Genomic DNA, 20244 nt, shown 5'->3' with positions numbered 1-20244 from the left:
TACACACAGTATGAAGGTATAAGTTGTATAAGGGTATAGTCACTAAACTATTCTGTACAACTGTTTTCATGAAATTGGTGAATAATTCTGTATATAGTAAGCTTGCTGAATTAAAAACAAAAAATTTCCACAAATTAATGTTTTATCATTATGCATACAAATGGTTTTATTCATGAAGACAGAAAAATTTGCAAGCTGTAGAATTTGATGGTCTTAGATCTTTTATTGAATTTGTATAATGATATCAAATTATCTAACCCTATTTTCAGTAAATGCCAATGACACATTTTTACCTTGTTACTAGATCTTGAAGGCTATTTTATATAAAACTATCAACAAGAAATATATGGACATGATTGAAGGCATTTTAAAAAAGAACACTTCTTTCCATTTCAGTAATAGGAGGTAATTGTAATTAAGCATTAATTATAACCATTTTTATTAGAAATTCTGAATCCTCAAAGGAACAAACATGAGTATGAAAGTACACAGCTAAATACACAGGCCTGCACTCATCCAGCTGGGGCATAAAGTATAATAAGAACTTGGATCTGCTGAAAAACAGCATAAACCTACAGCTGACCAAATGTTTTGGTACACTGCTGATTTAATTAAATGTCATATTCTTGCTCTCAGGGGATTTCAGTTTATTCTAATCAGCCAGGAATAATATATACAATGAGCTGAAACTATTGAGAACAGTTTTAAATAAATAAAAAATTGAGTGTTAAGCCAAATGTTTTCTTATTTCTATGATCCGACAAGCCACTTAAAGAAATCAGTGAAGAACATGATCTTTTTGTTCTATTGGTAAGGCAGCAAAGGAAAAGACATGGGGAGAAATAATTAATGAGCATCTACTGTGTGCCAGGAACTCTGCAAAGTAGTTTACAAATATTTTATTTAATCATTAAGTCAACATTCAATTATATACAACCAAATCTAATTCTGGGCCACCTGGCCTTGTTGGCTGAGTGTCTGTCTGCTCTGGCAACGCAACGTACTGTAATCTTAATTTTTTTGAGCTAAATCTTGCTGACCACGAAATCTTACAATCAAATCTGAAGTCAGTATAAAGACTTTTAGGATTATCTACAGCTTTAGATTGTCCTCACTACTGATGTTCATTATCGACAAAGATAAATGTCAATGTTGACTATATTTTAATACACTTAATGAAACAGATTTGGTCTCCCTAATTTTTATTTGTATGACTGTCTCTTGGTGACTATGTTTTTATATTCAGAACTGAGATATCCTATATTGCCAAGTGAATTTTACTTACTACGTCATCTGTGTGTATGTGGGCATAAAGATCCAATGAAAGGTTTCCCCCAAAATCAAATCTGATACATGGAAGGGCTAGGTAGAACCAACTTCACCGTGAAGAAATACTGGTCCTTAGAGTGTTTAGTGTCCTGGTGTCCCTTGTTTCCATATGTGAATATGCATATGTATATGCATATTCTTATTATTTTACTATAGTAGATTAGATTTTCCTAAATGACATACTACTTCCCTGCCTCCTCAACTCCTACCTCAATAGGAGAATAGGAGTTGTGTTCTTTTCCACCGCATTTCGTTGGGCTTGCCCATGTGACTTGCTTTGGCCAAAGGGATGTTAAGAGATGTAAGCTGTGGTCGGAAGTGTTTTCCCTCGGCCACTGCCACAGGAAAAGCTTTCCCCAGGTAGCAGCTGCCCCTTCAGAGTGAATCCCAGAATGAACCAGGTGGAAGAGATCTGAGATAGTGTCGTCATCATCACCATCATCATGTCTATCTCTTCTTAGAATTAGAACTGAGAAGAAAGGCTGCCACAGAGGCATGCTTTAACACATTTACTTGGATTAAAGGAGGACTTCTGACAGAAAGCTAGTCTGATGTAGCTGATGGTCTAACAGTGTGGGCTGCCTCTGCCAATCCCCTGTGGCATTTTCCATAAAAAAACATATTCCATAAAATATATAGCTCCAAGGTTTGAAGAAAAACAGCATTCAAAGATGTATAAAGCAAACATCATGCCAGAAATTACACCCTTTCCAATTATTTAAGCTTATGTACCAAGAATTTTAGGTGTTAACTAAAAAAAAATGGATGAAAATTATGTAATATTTCAAAATTCTTTAGAGATTAATGTGAAGGCACTGCTTTAGACTTTAATGCATAAATGCCTCATACTGTTTGGTAATATTCTTTCTCAACAGTCTCAAACCATCACATAATTTTAAAGTTAAAAAGAACTAAAGCTCATATAGATCAACCACTTTGTTTTCATAAACAAAGTGAATCTTAAAAAGGTAAGTGGTTTGCCCAAGATCAACATTCCATTTTTCATCTACAGACCGCACACGCACATGCACACACATACACCCTTCCTCTACTTTCTTCTAGTCTGTGGGATTGGCTGAGTCTCAGATTGCTGTGATTCTCGAAAGAGTTACTAGTCTCAGCCTCAGGGGACCTGTCCTCAGCAGTCAGCTCTCCTCCCAGGCTCTGCTGGCGGCCTGCTCCTACTTGGGCTGCCTGAGCTCAGTGGAGGGGAGGCTTATTAATCCCTTCAACCTTCCTGGATACAAAGATCTTATTAATTTATCCAAACATAATAGAAAATGACAAAGATAATCCTTGGAGAATAGGCCTCCTCCATATGCTATCTACTCTAAAGTTCACACTTTTGTATTTAAAAATATTTTCCCCTTTTCCCATTAGATCTATTGCATGAAGAAGAAAAAGCTATATAATCACCAAGTCATGACAGGTTTTAACCTCTGAATACATCTGCTATCTACCCCCTCCCCTGTATCCCTACTAATGCTATGTTTATTCAGGCCATGACCTCTTTTTTGAAAATTGTAATAGCCTTTGGTTTATGGCTTCTGATCTATTTTCCATTTGGCTTCTTAAAATGGTATGTCTAAAAACTCACATCTGGTAATGTCTGTTCCTTGACTTTAAAGGGCTTTAAAGGCTCTTTATTGCCCACTTGACACCATCCAAGATCCACCCACATGGCTCAGCTTACCTGGCCCCCATTGTTTGGCTCCTGTGTATGTTGTTGGCCTCATCCCTGCTCAGGCCTCTGGGTTTTTGCCTGCAGGTTCCAGCAACTCCACCCTGTAGTTCAACCCGTGCACTGGGCTCCATTCTTACCTCCTTGCTGTAGTCTCTGCCTGGGAAGTTCCTCTTCCTACTGGATCTGCGTAACCTCTTTCAGATCTTCCCAGAAACCCCCAGCTCTCCTCTATTGTACTTGCCCCTGGAAAGCTATCCTAAGAGTTCCTTTGAGGAAGATACTGTGTTTTATTGCTATTCATATCCCTAGTGGAGTGAAAATGCAAATGAAGGAACATTACTAGCTCTAGATATCTGGCTTCTCTTAACTCCTGGGCAATAGTTTGAGGTAGTGATTTCAAAACAGACTCTTTTGAAGTTCAAGAAAACATGGCACTTTCAGTATAATAATAAAAATGGTGGTAATGGCTAACATACTATGGCTTACCAAGTATATGATAATGATCTAAACACTTTATATGATTATAGCCTTGAATTCTTACAAAAATTCCACATCTATTATATAGATGAGAAACCCAAGGTTCAGAGAATTTAAATAACATGTTTAAGGTCACGAATAGCAAGGGGTGAAACTAACATTTAACTAGTGACCCAGTAGAAGCACTCAACACTGGATTTTACTGCCTGCACTTGCTGAAAATGAAAAGTGGCGGAGCAAGGTTTTTGAACACAGATTTCAATTGATTTTGTTATAAAATCACATTAGATTCTCAGTAAGTATAAGAGCTCATGATTTATGTACATGCACTCCCCTAGTGCTGCCATCTTGTCCCAAAGCTTCCAACACCATCTACATTCTCATGACTCTCAGATTTACATTTCTAGTGCAGAGCTTTCTCCCAAACTGCAAACCAGATCTCCAGCTCCCGACATTTCTTCTTTGCATGCCAAACAGGCACCTCCACTGGAGCATTTCAAACAATGAACTTCGGCTCTCCCCCTCATAAATCAACTCTGCCCACATTCTTAGCCACCCCATTCATGACAACTCCATCCTTCCAGTGGCTCAGGCTCAACACCGAGAGTGGTCCTCAACTCCTCTATTTCTGCACATCCCACAGCACATCTGTCAGAAGGTCCTGTTGGCTCTGCCTTCAAAATAGATCAAGAATGTGATGTCTTTTTGCTGTCTCCACCACCACTTCTCACCGGAATCACTGCAAAGCGCCCCCAACTGGTCTCTCAGCATCTATCCTTGCCACAGCAGTCTATCCTCACACAGCAGCCAGAGGGAGCCTTTCAAAATATAAATCAGATCACATCACTCCTCAGCCCCTATAGCATTCAGAGCAAAATTTAAGGTCCCTCAAGTGGTCTACAAAAATACCTCCTCCTTTACATGTCTGACCTCCTTTCCTACTTCCCTTCATGCTCATTCTACTCCAGCCACACTGCCCTTCCTAATGTTTCTAGAACAACTCCAGATATATTCCTGCTTTTTTATCTTAGCCCTGGCTGTTCCATCTTCTGCAATTCTCTTCCTCCTGAAATCCACACAGCCAGCTTTCTCATGTCCTTCATGCCACTGGTTATGTCACTGTCCCAATGAAGCCATTCCTAACTACCCTATTTAAAATTGCAACCCCCAGCACAACCAACCCCTCTCCTTGCTCTTTCTTTTCCCCATGGCATTCGTGTGATATAATTAACTTATTTATTGTGGTTTTATTTTGCTTTCTGTCTTCCCCAGTTAGAATGTAAACTCTATTGAAGTACACATTGGGGATGAGAACCTAGTAAATGCTCAATAAATCATTGCTAAACAAATAGGCTGTTATTGATTATTAATATTCAATCTGAGCTCCCACCAGTACAGGAAAGAAAAAGCTTTCTCAGGACAGCATCCACGTTAATAGCTTAATAATCGGAGAGGTGGTTCTAGAAGAACACAGCTTAAATGTAGGACAGCAGTCTCATGTAGCACAAGGTGTGCCTCACAATGAAGAAGCACATGGACTTCGGAGTCAGGGAGCCTGAGTTCACATACCGACTTTGTTGCTAACTAATCTGGGGAAGATATTTAAGCCTCTGTAAAATGAGAATAATAATGATAATAACACCTATCTTGAGTATTGGTTGATTAGTGTCTTTATTATTTATCAAAAATATTTATAGGGGCAAACACTGTTCTAAGTGCTTTACAAATACTCATTTAATCCTCACAACAGATCTATGAGCAGGAACTAATATTATGCACATTTTCCAGGTGTAGAAACTGAGACTCAGAAAACTTAAGTAATTTTCTCAAAGGTACATAGGTGGTAAAAGATGGAGCTGAGGTTTGAACGTGGCTATTGACACCAAAGCTCCGCTCTGCTGCACTAACTGTCCTTGTGCTGAGGAATGAGTGTATCGATGCAAGTCAGGTTCAGTTTAATGTCAGACATTTAGAAAGGTCTCAAAATGTGTTGGCTGCTCTTGTTACATAATAATAATAATAATTATTATTATTACTTGACAATAACATGTTCCGAATCCATCTTCATGCTTCAGAAATTAACACAACTATAAAGAATCAATATAAAACACTTTAAACATGCTTTTCCTAAACCTAGTCACTAAGTACAAAGCCTGGATGGAACTTAAGCACAGAACTTACAAAGATGTTTACTGTTTATTAAAATAGCTTCACTGGCAAATACAGTGTTTGCAGATTACCTTAATGGAACATGAGTCCTATATAATGCCATTGTTCACTATGCCCTTTTCAATTCTTCCTGAGCAGGTTATATGTTTGTCAATTCAAATAAATTTTAAGTATTAAGCAACTATGCTTTGCCACTCCTACAATGAGACAATGATGGCAAAAGGGAAGAATGAAAAACAATTATTTTAGGCAAAAACGTGGTGCAGCCTTCTGCCTTGGGTTGTTATACTTACAGACTGGCGGCAGCTCATATTCAACTTCAAGAACCACTCTTTCCCCAACGTTCTTCAGCAAACTGATGATCTCGTCATGACGGAATTTGGCCAGGTTGATCCCATTCACGGCCTTGATGTAGTCACCTACATCCAGCTGATCACTCCTGCAAAATAGGGAATGTCATATCAATGGACCCCTCTTCTCCACGGGCCTGGCAGACCCGATTTTCCGAGTTCCCTTCATGACTGTGCATGCAAGGACCAGGTGGCAGAAGTCCCTGCCTCCTGGGCTCTGTCTGGCTCCTGATGGTGGGAATACCGCCCTGGTGGATGAGAGAGTCAACAGATCCCTTCTACGCATGCTACTGTTAGCCTTTAGAAGTTCTGTGCTGAGCCCTAAATCAAAAGGTCGGGGGTTCGATTCTTAGTCAGGGCACCCGCCTATGTCGTGGGTTTATCTCTGGTTGGGGAGCATATGAGAGGCAACCAATCGATGTTTCTCCCTTGCATCAATGTTTTTCTCCCTCTCTCCCTACCTTCCCCTCTCTATAAACCTGTCCTTGGGTGAGGAAGAAAAAAAAGTCCTGCTTTGGGTCTGCTGCTGCCAGATTTCCTCCCCTAATCCTTTGCCTCTTCTATTTTTAAAGGGCACCATGAAACAAAATACAGAGAATTGTTTTTCATTGCTCTGCCCATAAAGGCTTTGTTCTCTCGGAGGTAGATTATCCAGATCCTGGACCCAGCAGGACTTTTCTCTTTTTCCCCATTCTCTCTCACTTCTGCCACCTGTCTTTTGAACACATCACAGTTTTCAATATCTTCACTGGGAATTTGCTAAGAGCATCAGCTTATTTTGCTCTTTATTGTTTACAACATGAGTGGTAAAGAAGAGTATTGGTGAGGAAGAAGTTATAATAAAAATACTGGGTTTCAGTGGCATTCTTGTCTCTCTCTTCACCACCATAATAGAACCGTGGGTACTTCTGGGCCTTTAGTCTAACTCTACTTCTAAGCCAAGAGCGAGCAGTGAGACAAATGACAGTACTTAAAATCTGTGTCACTGATAAGGACCTTCAGTAATATTTTCTCCCCAAATAGAAATACCTAATTCATTTATTTTACATGAGTCCAGCTCCAATCATTCCTTTTTCACCAAGTCTTCCTAATCCGCCGCAGCCTGCAGTACCTCTTCTCACTGTTGCCTTGGGTTTACTGACGCTCGCTGGGCAACTTAACTGCCTTCCGCTCCACGACTACTCTCACGCTGTCACTTTTCACTATTCCACAACGCTATTATTACTCCCACACTTTTCATGCTTTTTTATTCCATATTTCCCCTTATAGGTTATAAGCCCCCATTGGGCAGAGATTTTATTTGTAATCACTTTGGTTTACTACCTATAAAATGTCAGCGCCTTAAACAATGAGTATTTGGTGATTGATAACACTCAATGTAATTGGCCCAGCACTACTTTTAATTACAGCATCAACACAACTGCAAATGGCAGTTCCTCCCTACTCCCACCTGCTTCACAGGCAGAGGCTCTGGAGACACATGGAGCCTAAGCATCACAGAGGGGCCATGACTGCTATAAAAGGAAGGAGGCTGTGGGTGTGGAAAGACGGCTCTTAGAATTGCCTGAAGAAAGGAAGTTAAGATGCTTGTGTTGACATCAGCTTGTTTTACAAGTACCTCGAATCATGGAGAAATCCTATGGATTAAGCTTATAAATCAATTGTACAAACTGGTTCACCATAGGTAGTAATCATCATTTCAAATGACACTTTATAAGGCAAGAACTCTAAAGCTTAACTTGTGACCACAGGGGCAAGAGCACTGGTGTCCAGGATTTAAGGTACATAACCTTACTTTTAATGAAACCTGACCCATGTGCCCCCACTTTCTAAGGTGAATTTTGAACCTGTCTGCTAAGCAGGCCCACCCTGCCCAGCAACCAAGACACATTGCCTATGGTGACAACACGCACAATTTGCAGCTCATTGGAACAGACACAAAATGAGATCTCTTCGTCTAAGCCTTCTGTCCTCTGGAAAATCACTACTTTGTCTTGATGAAAAGGAAAATCTCACAAGTAGGAGAGTGGAGAAGATGCCAGGAAAGCAAAACCGCTACTTAGGGGCTCGGCACTGGGCCCGGTCGGGCCCTCAATGACAGTTCCAGCCGTACAGGTTATATGGGTCATCTGTTCCACATGTGCGTGAGCAGTGTCTCTTCCCACTGCAGCCCTTCTGTGTTCAGTGGCACATTTGGGGGCTAGAGCCATATAGGTGTTTTTTTTAAAGCATTTTATTTATTTATTTATTTATTTATTTTTAGAGAGGGAAGGGAGAAAGAGAGAGAGAGAGAAAGAGAAACATCAATGTGCAGTTGCTGGGGGCTGTGGCCTGCAACCTAGGCATGTGCCCTGACTGGTTGAACCTGCAATGCCTGGTTTGCAGCCCTCGCTCAATCTACTGAGCTACGTGAGCCAGGGCACCATATAGGTGTTTTAAAATTAAAATCTTATGAGGGCCTGGCTGCTCCCGAGATGGATTCCCTGGTGACTTTGGCACAGGCCAGAAAAACCATATTTCTGAAACACACCCCAACGATGCTTCTGGCCAGCGGAGGGCAACTGTCCTTTATTTACCAGTGACCTCTTTTTTTTTGTTGTTTCTTTTTTTTATTTTAATCATTGTTCAAGTACAGTTTTCTCCCTTTCAGTCCAGCCCACCCACCCAACCCTCCCCACTTCCCTCCCATTACCACCCTCCCCCTAGTTTTTATCCACGTGTCCTTTAAATTTGTTCCTGTAAATCCTTCCCGTTCTCCCCTGAAATTCCCTCTTCTCTCCCCTCTGTTCACTGTCAGCCTGTCCTCTATTTCAGTGTCTTTGGTTATATTTTGCTTGTTTCTTTGTTTTGTTGTTTAGGGACCTCTTCTGATGGAGCTTTGATTTCTGGATTAATTGCACTCTGTGTCCCCTTTTCCAAACTTCCCCGAGATGTGGTTACCTAGCAGCAATTCCTCCTTGTCGCAGATTAGATACTCTTGGCTTGCCATCCTTGTCAACTCCTCCGGACACCGTCAGTCCGAGGGTGGTGCCTTCCTTCTTCATCAGCTCAACGACGGTGGAGCCCTTGAATTCCTCTGTTTAAAAAGAAGAAAAGCATTTGCCTCATGAAATGAGATTAGAAGCACAAGGTGTTGGGGAACTGATGCTTCCCCATGAACTCTTCCTTTTTCTTTTACTCGAAAAGATCTGTGACCTCTTTTCATTGCAATTTGCAGAGTATCTCATAAAGATTGCATGCAGATATTCCATTATAGGTTATTAAAATGGGTACCGGTGGGACAGTTCATTCTAATTTCACAATAGATAGTCTGACATGGCTTACATACAAATGATGATACTTGCCCTTTGTTTCCTGCCATTCTGAAGTGACTTTTTCTGGTTTCTCTCCTTGTAACTCCAAAGAGAACAAGGGAGAGCTGTAAAAGCAGGGGCCAGCACATTTAAAAATAATAGTACAGATGCATATAGTATAGCAGTAGGGTCCAAGTTCATGTTACATTTCAGCCGATGAAGAGAGCTTTGTATAGGTTTGAGAAAAATAGTACTGACTCTCGACTCCTCCTCCCAACCCGTCCTTCAGAAAACAAAGTACAATGGCTTCACGTAACGAGTAGCATGACTTCTTACAAAATTTGTCACAAAACAGGTTTGGTCCTCAGAAACCTGGTAATTGCTGCCAAGTCCTCATTCTCTGCACATGAAAAATTTTAAGTCTTACAGATCCTGTGGGGATAATGTCTACAAACTAAGAGAGAACCCAAATCCAATTGTTTGATTTCAGGCACAACCAAAGGTAAGAAGACTTTAAGAACATCCTTCCTTTCAGAAATAAAAATGAGTCACGTCAACATTCATGAGTCCAGAGGCTGGTTATGACAAAAACTGCCTCACAACTCTCTGTGATGTTATTCCCTGCTCTGCACACATACTTTCTGGGTAGGGCTGGGGAGAGTGGACACTGTTCCACCTCTTCCTAAATCGGGTTGTGATTTTCAGTGGTCATGCACTTCTAGAACATGAAAGACACTATTCGAACTTCAAGAACAGACTTTCTTTTTCAAAGAAAAAAAACCCCAAACAGATTGTTTGCACACCTCTGCTCCTTCCTTAATTACGTATAACATGGTTAATTATTTTAAAAATCTCTATGAATGCTTATCATAAAGGTTTTTAAGTTGTTGTTGCTGGTATACTATTCCATCTGCCAATGAAAAGAAATTGAATTATGCTGGGGAAGGAAATAATCTCTCATCTGATTGGGTAAGAAGGACAGAGTATCATGGATGGGAAAGGAGGCAAGTGGGGGGCAGGGACAGGTCACTGATTGCCTCAGTGACATACAGGATGTCATTCCAGGCAGGGCTTCTGAGATGGCCAGGTCCTGTGATCTCAGCACCCAGCACATGTCTTTTTCATGGTAGTTTTGTGACACTGCATATGTGAGCTGTCATTGCCCTTTAAAGTAGAAACCAAGGAAGAGTTTATGAGTGTGAATGTTGTCAGCTTCATTCACTACACTTTGTGCGAGAACACATAATGGATGAAATTCAAGAATCAAAATTCTTGTCAAGTATACAAAGCATAGAGACTTTTATATCCTTTACCAGAAGCATTTGTAACAAAGTCCATCGGGTGTGCATTTCACCTGTGTCCCCTTAGAACCAGCAAAATAACCCCCTATACGTCCCATAAAAACATACATAGGCCCAACTGATATTTGCAGAGATCAACTTAACAACTCCCCCTATAAATCCTTCTTGGCAGAAGACTAGGTATAAACCACTTAAGAAAATAAAGCTGATAATTAAAGTAATGAAAATACATAACAGATGATGACTATTCACAGTACAGAGACATAATGTGCCCCACAATTTTGCCCAACAAAGGAATTCTTTGCATTTTCTTTAAATATGTAGACTGATCCTGTATATTAAAACATATGATTATAGATCTTGGAGAGATCCAACTTGGAGTTGGAAGCATGGTTTTTAACAGCCCATCTTAGAGGTCAGTCAAAAATGTGCAAAAAGCAACTATGAAATAATAATATCCTTCAAGGGAGAAGTAAGTTTCAATTCATAAGAACTTCATTCCTATTCAGGCTTTCAAAAACACGCTTCTTGCATGGAATGAGAATCACTATATAAGTGCAGTCTTATGGGATGTGGGCAACAGAGTTTTCTTCAGAAGGAACTCAGGTCATTCTCAGGTTTCTGGCTGAACCCTAAAAATCTAGAAAAGCTCAATTTTGTTAGTTTAATTTGGTCTCTGTTAAAATATTAATCCAGCTGGGCTTTTTAAACTCGTAATAGTCAACTACTCTCCTATTTAAAAATATTTCAGATCTTTCCCTAAGAGCTAGTTTTAATAACATAAAAGATAGAAAATATTCATGCACCAGTTAATTGAGTTATTTGTGCATTCATTGATTTAAGCATTTATTGAGTGCTGACTGTGAGCAAGACAATCAAACCCAAAGATGAAAGAATTCTGAGATGCTTACAACCTATTCCCAGAGGCAAATGGTTCAGAAAGCAGCAGGCCACAGTGTGGGTTGTGGGGAAGGGCCCGGAGGAGGGGGTCCTGGCAACAATGTACACTGCAGGCTTACTGTTCCAAGTGCAACATTCCTGTCACAATTTTGTCTTCTGTTTAATCTGTCCGTACTTATCGATCAGGATTAGCAAAGCAAAACAGACCAAAGGAGAAATCTAAATCAGGCAAAACTCAAGAGTAAAGATAAAATATTATTGTAGGAAAATGCACTGAATCACATGAATGTTAACTGCCAATAAGCAGCTCTAGTCTCTGAAGGATTGACTAAATCTTTTACAGGGATTTCTGAAGGGAGCAGGAGAAAAGAAGCAGTTTGCAGAGGCAGGAACATGTTCTGGAGTTGGCTTTTAGTTAACCTGCACTCTCTACTAGATTAATCAGTCATTTTATATCTTTTGTGGTGTTTAATGTTTGCATAATGATTTAATGGCAAAGAGAAATGAAGACAGATGCATTCATTTGCATGAGTTCAATTTCATATCAAGGCCTACTAAACCAAGTTCTGCAGTGAAACAGTGGAATTTGGGCAAGTCAACACGTAGGGGAATTTCTTATTTGTGATTTAAATTGCAAATATTGCTTTCTGAATCAAGAGGACCATGCAGCAAAGATTGTGGACTCTCCAAATTAGCAAGCAACACAGAGATCAGCTGATGCTCAACTGGAAAGGAATAAGATGGTTCTGGATTTAACGGTTTCCTCAATCACCATATTTAGTTATCTCAGGAAAATTTTGCAGGCTTACATCTGTATGGATACTCACTCAGTATAATCAACAAGAAGCTCACTGACAGAAGGGGATATTGTTGTTTGCTGTTTTTCTTTGAGTGTATAATTCAATATTCTTAATTACTAAACTCCAGAAAGTTTTAGGAAAAATAACAATAATGCCTGTTGAAAGCAAGAGAATTCTGAAAAAAATCTTGCAAACAAATAAGAAATTTAATAACATATTAATAGATGGTTACAAAATTACATAGACTTTATATAAACAACAGCAAGTTAGAAGTTATAGAAGAAACATTTTTAATACCCCAAAAGTTAAATCTCTGAGAAAAAAAATTAATGAAAAATGTATAAGATTTATATGAAGAAAACTTTAAAATAAGCCTAAGGGATACATGATCAGAATAAGTGGAAAGGCACCCATTCCTTCATTCAGTGAAAACTGAGCACTTGCTACAGACACTGCTCTAGGCTTTGGAGACACAGCACTATACAAAACAGAGAAAAAGCCTTTCATCTAAAAACATTATTCCAGTGGGTAGCATAACCCAACACCAACAACAGGACAATTCACCTTAAATTAATCCATATAGTTCACAATATTGACAAAAATATTAATAGGATGTTTGGTGGGTACAAGATATATTTTATATTAGTACAAAAATGGAACATGAACCCTTGCAGACATTCTGCGAACTGTGTTCCCCAAGCCTGGCAGCTTGCTGCTCAATGTTGCTCTGAAAAGACAGGGACAGCCTACGCATGAAGCCTACCTGAATGAGGTAATGGAGTTATGACTAAACTACCAATTGTATCACCCTCAAGAGAGATTATAAAAAGACCCATACATCCCAGAAGTGGGGGCCTGGAGTGGGGAGGCAAAACCTCTGCCCTCAAACACTGGTTAGAGTCTAGAACTGTTTAGCCGTACAAAAAAAATAATCATAAAGAAAGAAAAACAGAAGTTTCATAGGCATAGTGCACTCAAAACCCATATTAGACCACTTTAGCGTTTTGTAATACTGTTTACACGGAATAAAGGTACGACATGATAATTGTAGTTTGTTCTGTGAAACTCTCAGTGTGTGGAGATTCTTACCTCATTGCTTATTTTAAAAATATAATTAGCCTTAGACCAGAAAATGGGAGTTACCTCTAACTTTGAAAGTTCCCTAGAATTCAGTGGCTAAATGAGCAAGGAATTACAAAGTGAACACTTGTAAAAACAGTTGCTGACAGAGGACAGACAAAAAATGATGATTATAATGGAGAGTGATAAGGGCTATGACAGAGTCAATAGATGGAGGCCTATCATGTTCCAACCTGGGAGGATCCCTCACAGGCAAGGCGAGTAGTGGGTTCTGGACAGTTCCCTGGAGGAGTCATCACAGAGAGAGGCCTTGAAGACAGCCTCGCTCAGCAAAAGTGGGGGTGGAGGGAGGTGTTAAAGGCCAAGGAGCAACACAGGCCATTTACTGCACAGGTTCTGCCTAGTGCAAGTCCATTCTTTTTTTAAAAAATTTTTTATTTATCCATTTTCCTTTAGAGAGAGAGGAAGGGAGGGAGAAAGAGAGGGAGAGAAACATCAATGTGTGGCTGCCTCTTGCATGCCCCCTGCTGGAGACCTGCCCACAACCCAGGTATGTGCCCTGACTGAGAATCAAACTGGTGACTCTTTTGTTCGCTGACCAGAGCTCAGTCCACTAAGTCACACCAGCCAGGGCTGCAAGTCCATTCTTGATATTAGGGGAAAAGCATTCAATGCTTCATCATTAAATAAGTTAGTGTTTGGGTTTTTGTAGATACTCTTTATCAAGTTGAGGAAGTTCTCCTCTATTTCTGTTTTTCTGAAAGTTTTTAAAATCATGAATGAGTTTGAATTTTCTCAAATATTTTTGGCATTGATTGATAAGATCATGTGACTTTTCTTCATTAGTCAGACAATGTAGTGGAGTACACCGATTTTCTAATATTAAACCAATCTTGCATTTCTCAAGTAATCTTCACTTGTTCATGATATATAATTCTTTTTATATATAGCTAAATTCTATTTGCTAATACTTTGTTAAGGATTTTTTTGTGTGTCTATATTCATGAGGGACATAACTTGCAGCTTTCTTTTTGTACTATCTTTGGTTTTGGTGTCAGGCTAATAATACTAGCTTCATAAAATGAAATGGGAAATACATTTCTTCCTCTTCTATTTCATGGACAAGAGTGTGTAGGATTGGTGTTTATTCTCTTCAAACATTTGGCGTAATTTTTCAATGCAGCCATCTGGGTTTGGACATTTCTTCCTTTTTTTAAATGTGCAATTGAGAACATTTCTTTAATAGTTCCAGAGCTATTTGATATCTAGTTCATGTTGGATAAGTTGTGGCAGTTTGTGCTCTTCAAGGAATTGGCCCATTTCAACTGGATGAAAATCCTTGCAGGTAAGAGACTGGGTATTGGTGTACCTTTAAAGCACCCATGTGACCCTAACACATGGTCAGGATTGAGAGACGCTGACTTAGGGTTTGTTGCAGAAGGAAAGACAGGTGGAGAAGAGTCTGGGAAGCAAACCGAGAAGTGCTCATATTTGAGTTTTAGAAAAGTTTAGCCTGTTATTAGTGTAGAGTAGTGGATTTGGTGATGATGACAAGAAGTTTTGGGGAGAAAGGCATTAGATTTGGGCCGAGGTGAACTTTTAAAAAGGCCACTGTTGTAATATAGTGTATTAACTAAGTTAGGCTAGATTGTGTCAACACATCTGAAAATGAACAATGGCTCAACCACAATGGAAATGGATTCTGCCCATGTGCAAGACCAAGGTGGTGTTCGTGAGCAGCAGCCAGTTCTCCTCTGCATTGGGATCCAGGGATCTACTCTCTTTTCCATGCATGACTCTTGTCGCCAGAATTCTGGTTTGCAAACTTGCCCTAAGGTGCCTCAGGGCTCCATAGTGACCTCACCACACCACCATGGACAATTTGAAATTTCTGAGGGAAATATGGCTGTACTCGGTACTTGGTAACTGTTGGACATAACACCACCAACTAGCTGGAAACAGTTTTTTTTTTCCAAACCCTATCTTTGCAAAGCTGGGTTTTTGGTGGTAGCTGTGATAAGACAAAAAAAAAATCCATGTCAAAAACAATGTGGAACAGAAAATGAAGTTGTAATATTTAATTTGATTTGAAGGTTTGAGAAGTTGTGTAATGCCCAACAAATACACACATACCGTTACTGCATGTTTTAATTCATGTGTATTTTTCAAACAGTTACTAAATGGGTAGGCTATAACTATGCACTATGCTGTTTGGACCTAACTACTAACTGAATGGAACTGCTGACATTTCACTTGGCCTAGAGGTACTGTGCAAAGATTCCTGACACATTAAGGGCTCCTGGAACTGCGAAAGTTTGGAGACTTCTGCCCAGCACGTCATTCTGTCTGTGTTCAGCTGGTGAGAGGAGAAAGAGAGCTTGCTTACACACCACCACTCATCTCCTTCTGCTCCCAGACCGGAGGCAGGAACCTGCTGCCTGTCCACACCTAACCGCAAGGGAGGCTAAGAACTGGGCAGTAGACAGATGCTGAAGCAATAGGCTAGAGAGGATTTCTGGGGGACAGGCAGACAACCCACGAGAGACTGAAATCTGCCAGTAGCTATGTGGATGGCATGGACTCTATAGTGCAGGGGTCCCCAATCTCCAGGCTGTGAACCTGTACCAGTCAGGGCCTGTTAGGATGCATAGCAGGAGGTGAGCTTAAATGTAATGTGCTTGAATCATTCGGAAACCATCTCCCCACTCCAGTCCATGGAGAAACTGTCTTCCGCGAAACTGGTCCCTGGTGCCAAAAAGGCAGGGAACCACTGCCATAGTATATAGGAAGCAAGGCCCTGAGTTACAGACCAATCAGTGTGTGTGTGTGGCAGGGGGCAGGGCAGGGGGCGGGGAATAGGGTGAGGAGCTATGCAAAACAAGAGGACCTGAAGATGTCTGGCTTGTTTGGGGTATGTTGACATCAGTCACTAAGAAAAGGAATCTGAAAAATGAGAGAAAGTTTGTGTTGCTCAGACTGATTGGAGGGGAGCAGTTACATTACATGTTGTCATATAGAGAGAAACTGAATGAGATTTAGTACCAGGGAAAAAACCTAGTCTTAGTACAGTTTCGTCACACCCCAAGCAAAGTGAGGGGTCTGTAAGATCCTCACCCCATAGCTATAACAAAAAAAGAGAAAACACATTTAAAATGTCACTACCATGGGCATGTTCAGCAAAATAGGCATTGGTGAAGCTCTTTACTTTTTTTTAATTCTCACCTGAGGATATGTTGATTTTAGACTGAGAGAAAGTAGAGAATGAGAGAGAGAGAGAGAGAGAGACATTGTTTGTTTGCCTCCCTCATGTGTCCTGACTGAGGATGAAACCTGCAACCTAGGTGAGTGCCCTGATTGGATATTGCACCCACAACATTTTGGTGAACAGGATGATGTTCCAACTAACTGATCCACCTGGCCAGGGAGAAGCTCTTGATTTATTGATGTTTCATTAACTACATAGACTCTTAAAAATCATAAACAGTGAAGTAGAAATATTATTGACAAAAACTTGACACAGTAAGCCACAAATGTCAAATGTGAGGGATGGGGATAGTGCTTTGGTCCCTCTGTACCTGCAGTGCCCAGAATGGTGCCCAGCAGAGTCGCAGGTGCTTCCTGGTAACTGCTGAGAAATGAGCCATCGGTCTCAACACAGGGAACTGTGACCGGGCAATGGGCATTGACTTGTAGCAAACACAGTTATTGCTGGATGGTGCAGAAGCAAAATGATAAAGCAGCAGAATTTGAACAGGGGCAGACCTATGTCCCTAAGCTTCTTTGGTTGATTATTTTTTACCATTGCCTTAGTAAGTGGGATTGAGGCTCGCATCAGAATACTTTAGCTATGTCTGGGTATTACTTCTGGAGAGAATATAATTGCTCACACTACAATTTAATCTGTATATTGCTGTTAGTTGGTGCCACTGGAAAGTTTATCCCCCTAAGGAAATGAACAGATGCTTTTTCCAATACTCATTTCAAATTCCTCCTAACATCCTCTGGTTCAGCAAAGCTGCAGGGAACAAGGCTGGGCTCTGGTGATGAATGGCTGTACCTGCAGTCTCCCACGCTAGCAGAGGAAGGTCTTCTGGCACTCTCCACCTTTACGTGGTGACATGAGAGACCTACCAGAGTTTCGCTCATCCCCGGGGAATCTGAGCATAAGTCAGACTAGTGGAAGGGATGTATAACATGTAAATATTACCTGGCACAAATGGCCACGTGAAACAAATTATGATCAGTATTTATCTCACACAGTGATAGGGAGGACTGGATTAATATCTGTATGTTTCTTAGAGCACCTTCAGATAAAGAGGATATACAAATATGGAGTACCAAATATAAAAATCTGAGAGCCTTGGGAGTATGTGATATATAGAGCAGGATTTTTATTTTTAAATATTTTATTTATGCATTTTTAGGGAGAGGGGAAGGGACAGAGAGAAGGAGAGAAACATCAATGTGTGGTTGCCTCTCATGCACCTCCTACTGGAGACCTGGCCTGCAACCCCGGCATGTGCCCTGACTGGGAATTGAACTGGCAACCCTTTGGTTAAAGGCCGTGCACTCAATCCACTAAGCCACAGCAGCGAGGCTTATAGAGCAGGATTTTAAAAAGTAGAACAAAGATACAGACTCTTGCTGTAACTGATTCAGTTTATCATAGGTCTCTCTCTTAAAGCATCAAGAATAAAAATCACTCCTTTTAAAATATGGTAATACTAGAATTCTTTCAGTTTTCTGCTTCTCAAAAAATGAATGATTTAATTGTCAAAATTATTAAGCTTCCAGTGTCACAATATAGTAACAAATTTTTTAAGTTTTTCTGGGACTTAATTTCCTTATCTCTAAAATAGGCATGTAACAGTACCTACCCTGAGAGTATGGCAAAGATTAACTGATAAAATTCTTACAAGGAACTTACTGTAGTACTCATCACATAGTGAATATTCAATGTTATACATTAGCCATGGTATTGTTGTTGTTGTTGTTGTTATTATTATTATTATTATTATTTGAATATTGGAAAATTCCAGGTATTCAGCTTGCCAATATTTTACTGTATTTTGATATGTATAGATGATAAAACAAGTAACAGTGGTGTTTAATGATTTTTAAAATCATAGACTCCTTTGAGAAACTAATGAATCCATGGGCCTTCTCCCCGGGAAAATTTTTACATAAAGCTTCAGGGGAATTGACGGATACCCTGAGGACCTGGAATCAGACTGGATTTGAGCAAACTGAAAATCACAGCACAGCCTCCGCCAGGCTGACATGTATGATGTGTGCACATGTTGGGTGGGGATCACGGGAGAGTGAACAGTGCCTAAGTCTACCAGTCACATGTTCCCACATAGTCACCTAAAGTTGAAGGTGACTAAACCATAGTCAGGAAACAGGAACCAACTCACCTCAGAGAAACTTCCCTTCCTGAGCAGGAAGGACAGTGGTGGGCATTTACATCTGAAACTCCATAAGGATCAGCAGTTACTGGGGATCCAGCTGCCATACTTGCTTCAAGAGCCCCAGGTGATTTTCCTTTGGGCAAACCCTCCACTTGTAATTTTTTACTTGTAGGTGGTTGTAATCACATTTTCAGTGTTGTTGATATGATTGAAAACTGTTGGGAACCGCCCTGCCTGGTATCAGAAGCTGTAACCCCCGCCTAGGCTAAGGCTAAGGGAACGCCCTTGGAACCATAAGCCAGCAAGGAGACAAAAGCTTATCTCCCTGGCAGGAATGCTGCTTCTGCTGCTTCATTCATAACTGAACCCCAAAGCTTGGTTGGTTAGCCAAAGACGGGTAAGATTCCCCACGGGGGGAATGACCTAAGACAGGCACGATCACGTGGGAGGCCCCCAAAAGAAGGACTTGGGGGGCTGCAGCAAAAGGGGGTGATGGACCCTCACTCCTCAGCTTTGACATAGCCTGAGTTCTCAGCGTCTGGGAGAAAATCTCCTTATCTCTTGGTTGCCTTAGTTCCCTTGCTCCACCTAAGCCTGAAACAATGACAGGGTGGTGCAGCTCGGTACTAAGAAGTGCGGATTCCCCAGGGTGATCAGGCCTAAGAAAGGACATGTAAATTACTGTGAAACCTTCTTTGTTTAGAATGCTCTCAGTTGAATGAGAGGGGTCCCAGGAGGAAGTTAGTTTGTTCCTCAAAGTCTTACAGTTCTTTGACCCTGACTCAAAATAGACCCGCAGAGTTCCTTGTTATCTATTGTTCCTTACTTCTGCCTAATGAGTACTGTACTTTACCTGAATTATTATGCAAAATGAGCCCAATAAAAGAGGGTTTGGACAGTAAATCGGCGTGCTCCCCACTAGAGGGGGTGGCCATTCTGTCCCTACTTCTCCACAGAAACTAGTCTTTCTCTGTGCATGTTTTTTCTCGCATTTCATCGAGCCATCCACAGCGTTCCGTGATCACTGCTGGCCGGTGACCCACGCATCAGAAAACTGGATTCTTCAAGTTAAACTTCAGCAATTGGCACAGCTAACTTTGAAATTACTCTGATTTTCAGTGTTCTCCTTGAGAAATTAACTGCATTCCTATAGCTACCTGTGAACCCTTTTGGTCCAAAAATGTTTTTTGAGCATGTTCAGACTCTGTGCTATAGTAAATTGCTGAGCAACTTAATGAAACATTGTTGGGGAGGATTTTTGGGGATGTCTATTTTGATATCGTTTTGGCCAATATCTTATGTTGACTAACTATTTACACACAAAAAACTAGAGTGGTGGTGCTAGGGTTAGAATGATCAGAGGGTCTGGTCTGGGAGTCTAGCTGAGAGAGGGATGAGAGAGAGGAATGTCTTGTCCAGTTGGTGGGTGAGAAGAAAGGAACATTCCAGA

At 40.6% G+C, this 20244-nt stretch overlaps 1 protein-coding gene across 5 annotated transcripts in view; it reads right to left on the bottom strand.

The window, feature by feature from the left end:
- The window catches only part of GRIP1 (glutamate receptor interacting protein 1), a 394096-nt gene that overhangs the window by 141369 nt on the left and 232483 nt on the right, over positions 1-20244 (bottom strand). For all 5 annotated transcript variants that reach the window (XM_045829068.1, XM_045829069.1, XM_045829071.1 and 2 more), the window contains exons 3-4: positions 8950-9085; positions 5953-6098 (exon numbers count right to left, since the gene is read on the bottom strand). In XM_045829068.1, coding sequence (XP_045685024.1) covers positions 5953-6098; positions 8950-9085 — 282 coding nt within the window. The remainder of the gene's footprint in view (positions 1-5952; positions 6099-8949; positions 9086-20244) is intronic.

Source organism: Phyllostomus hastatus, unplaced genomic scaffold (genome assembly GCF_019186645.2).
Source record: "Phyllostomus hastatus isolate PE091 unplaced genomic scaffold, TTU_PhHast_1.1 phas_scaffold_93, whole genome shotgun sequence".
In the NCBI taxonomy this organism is placed as follows: domain Eukaryota; kingdom Metazoa; phylum Chordata; class Mammalia; order Chiroptera; family Phyllostomidae; genus Phyllostomus; species Phyllostomus hastatus.
The sequence above is the reverse complement of the archived record's forward strand: the minus strand, read 5'-3'. Positions and strand labels throughout refer to the sequence as shown.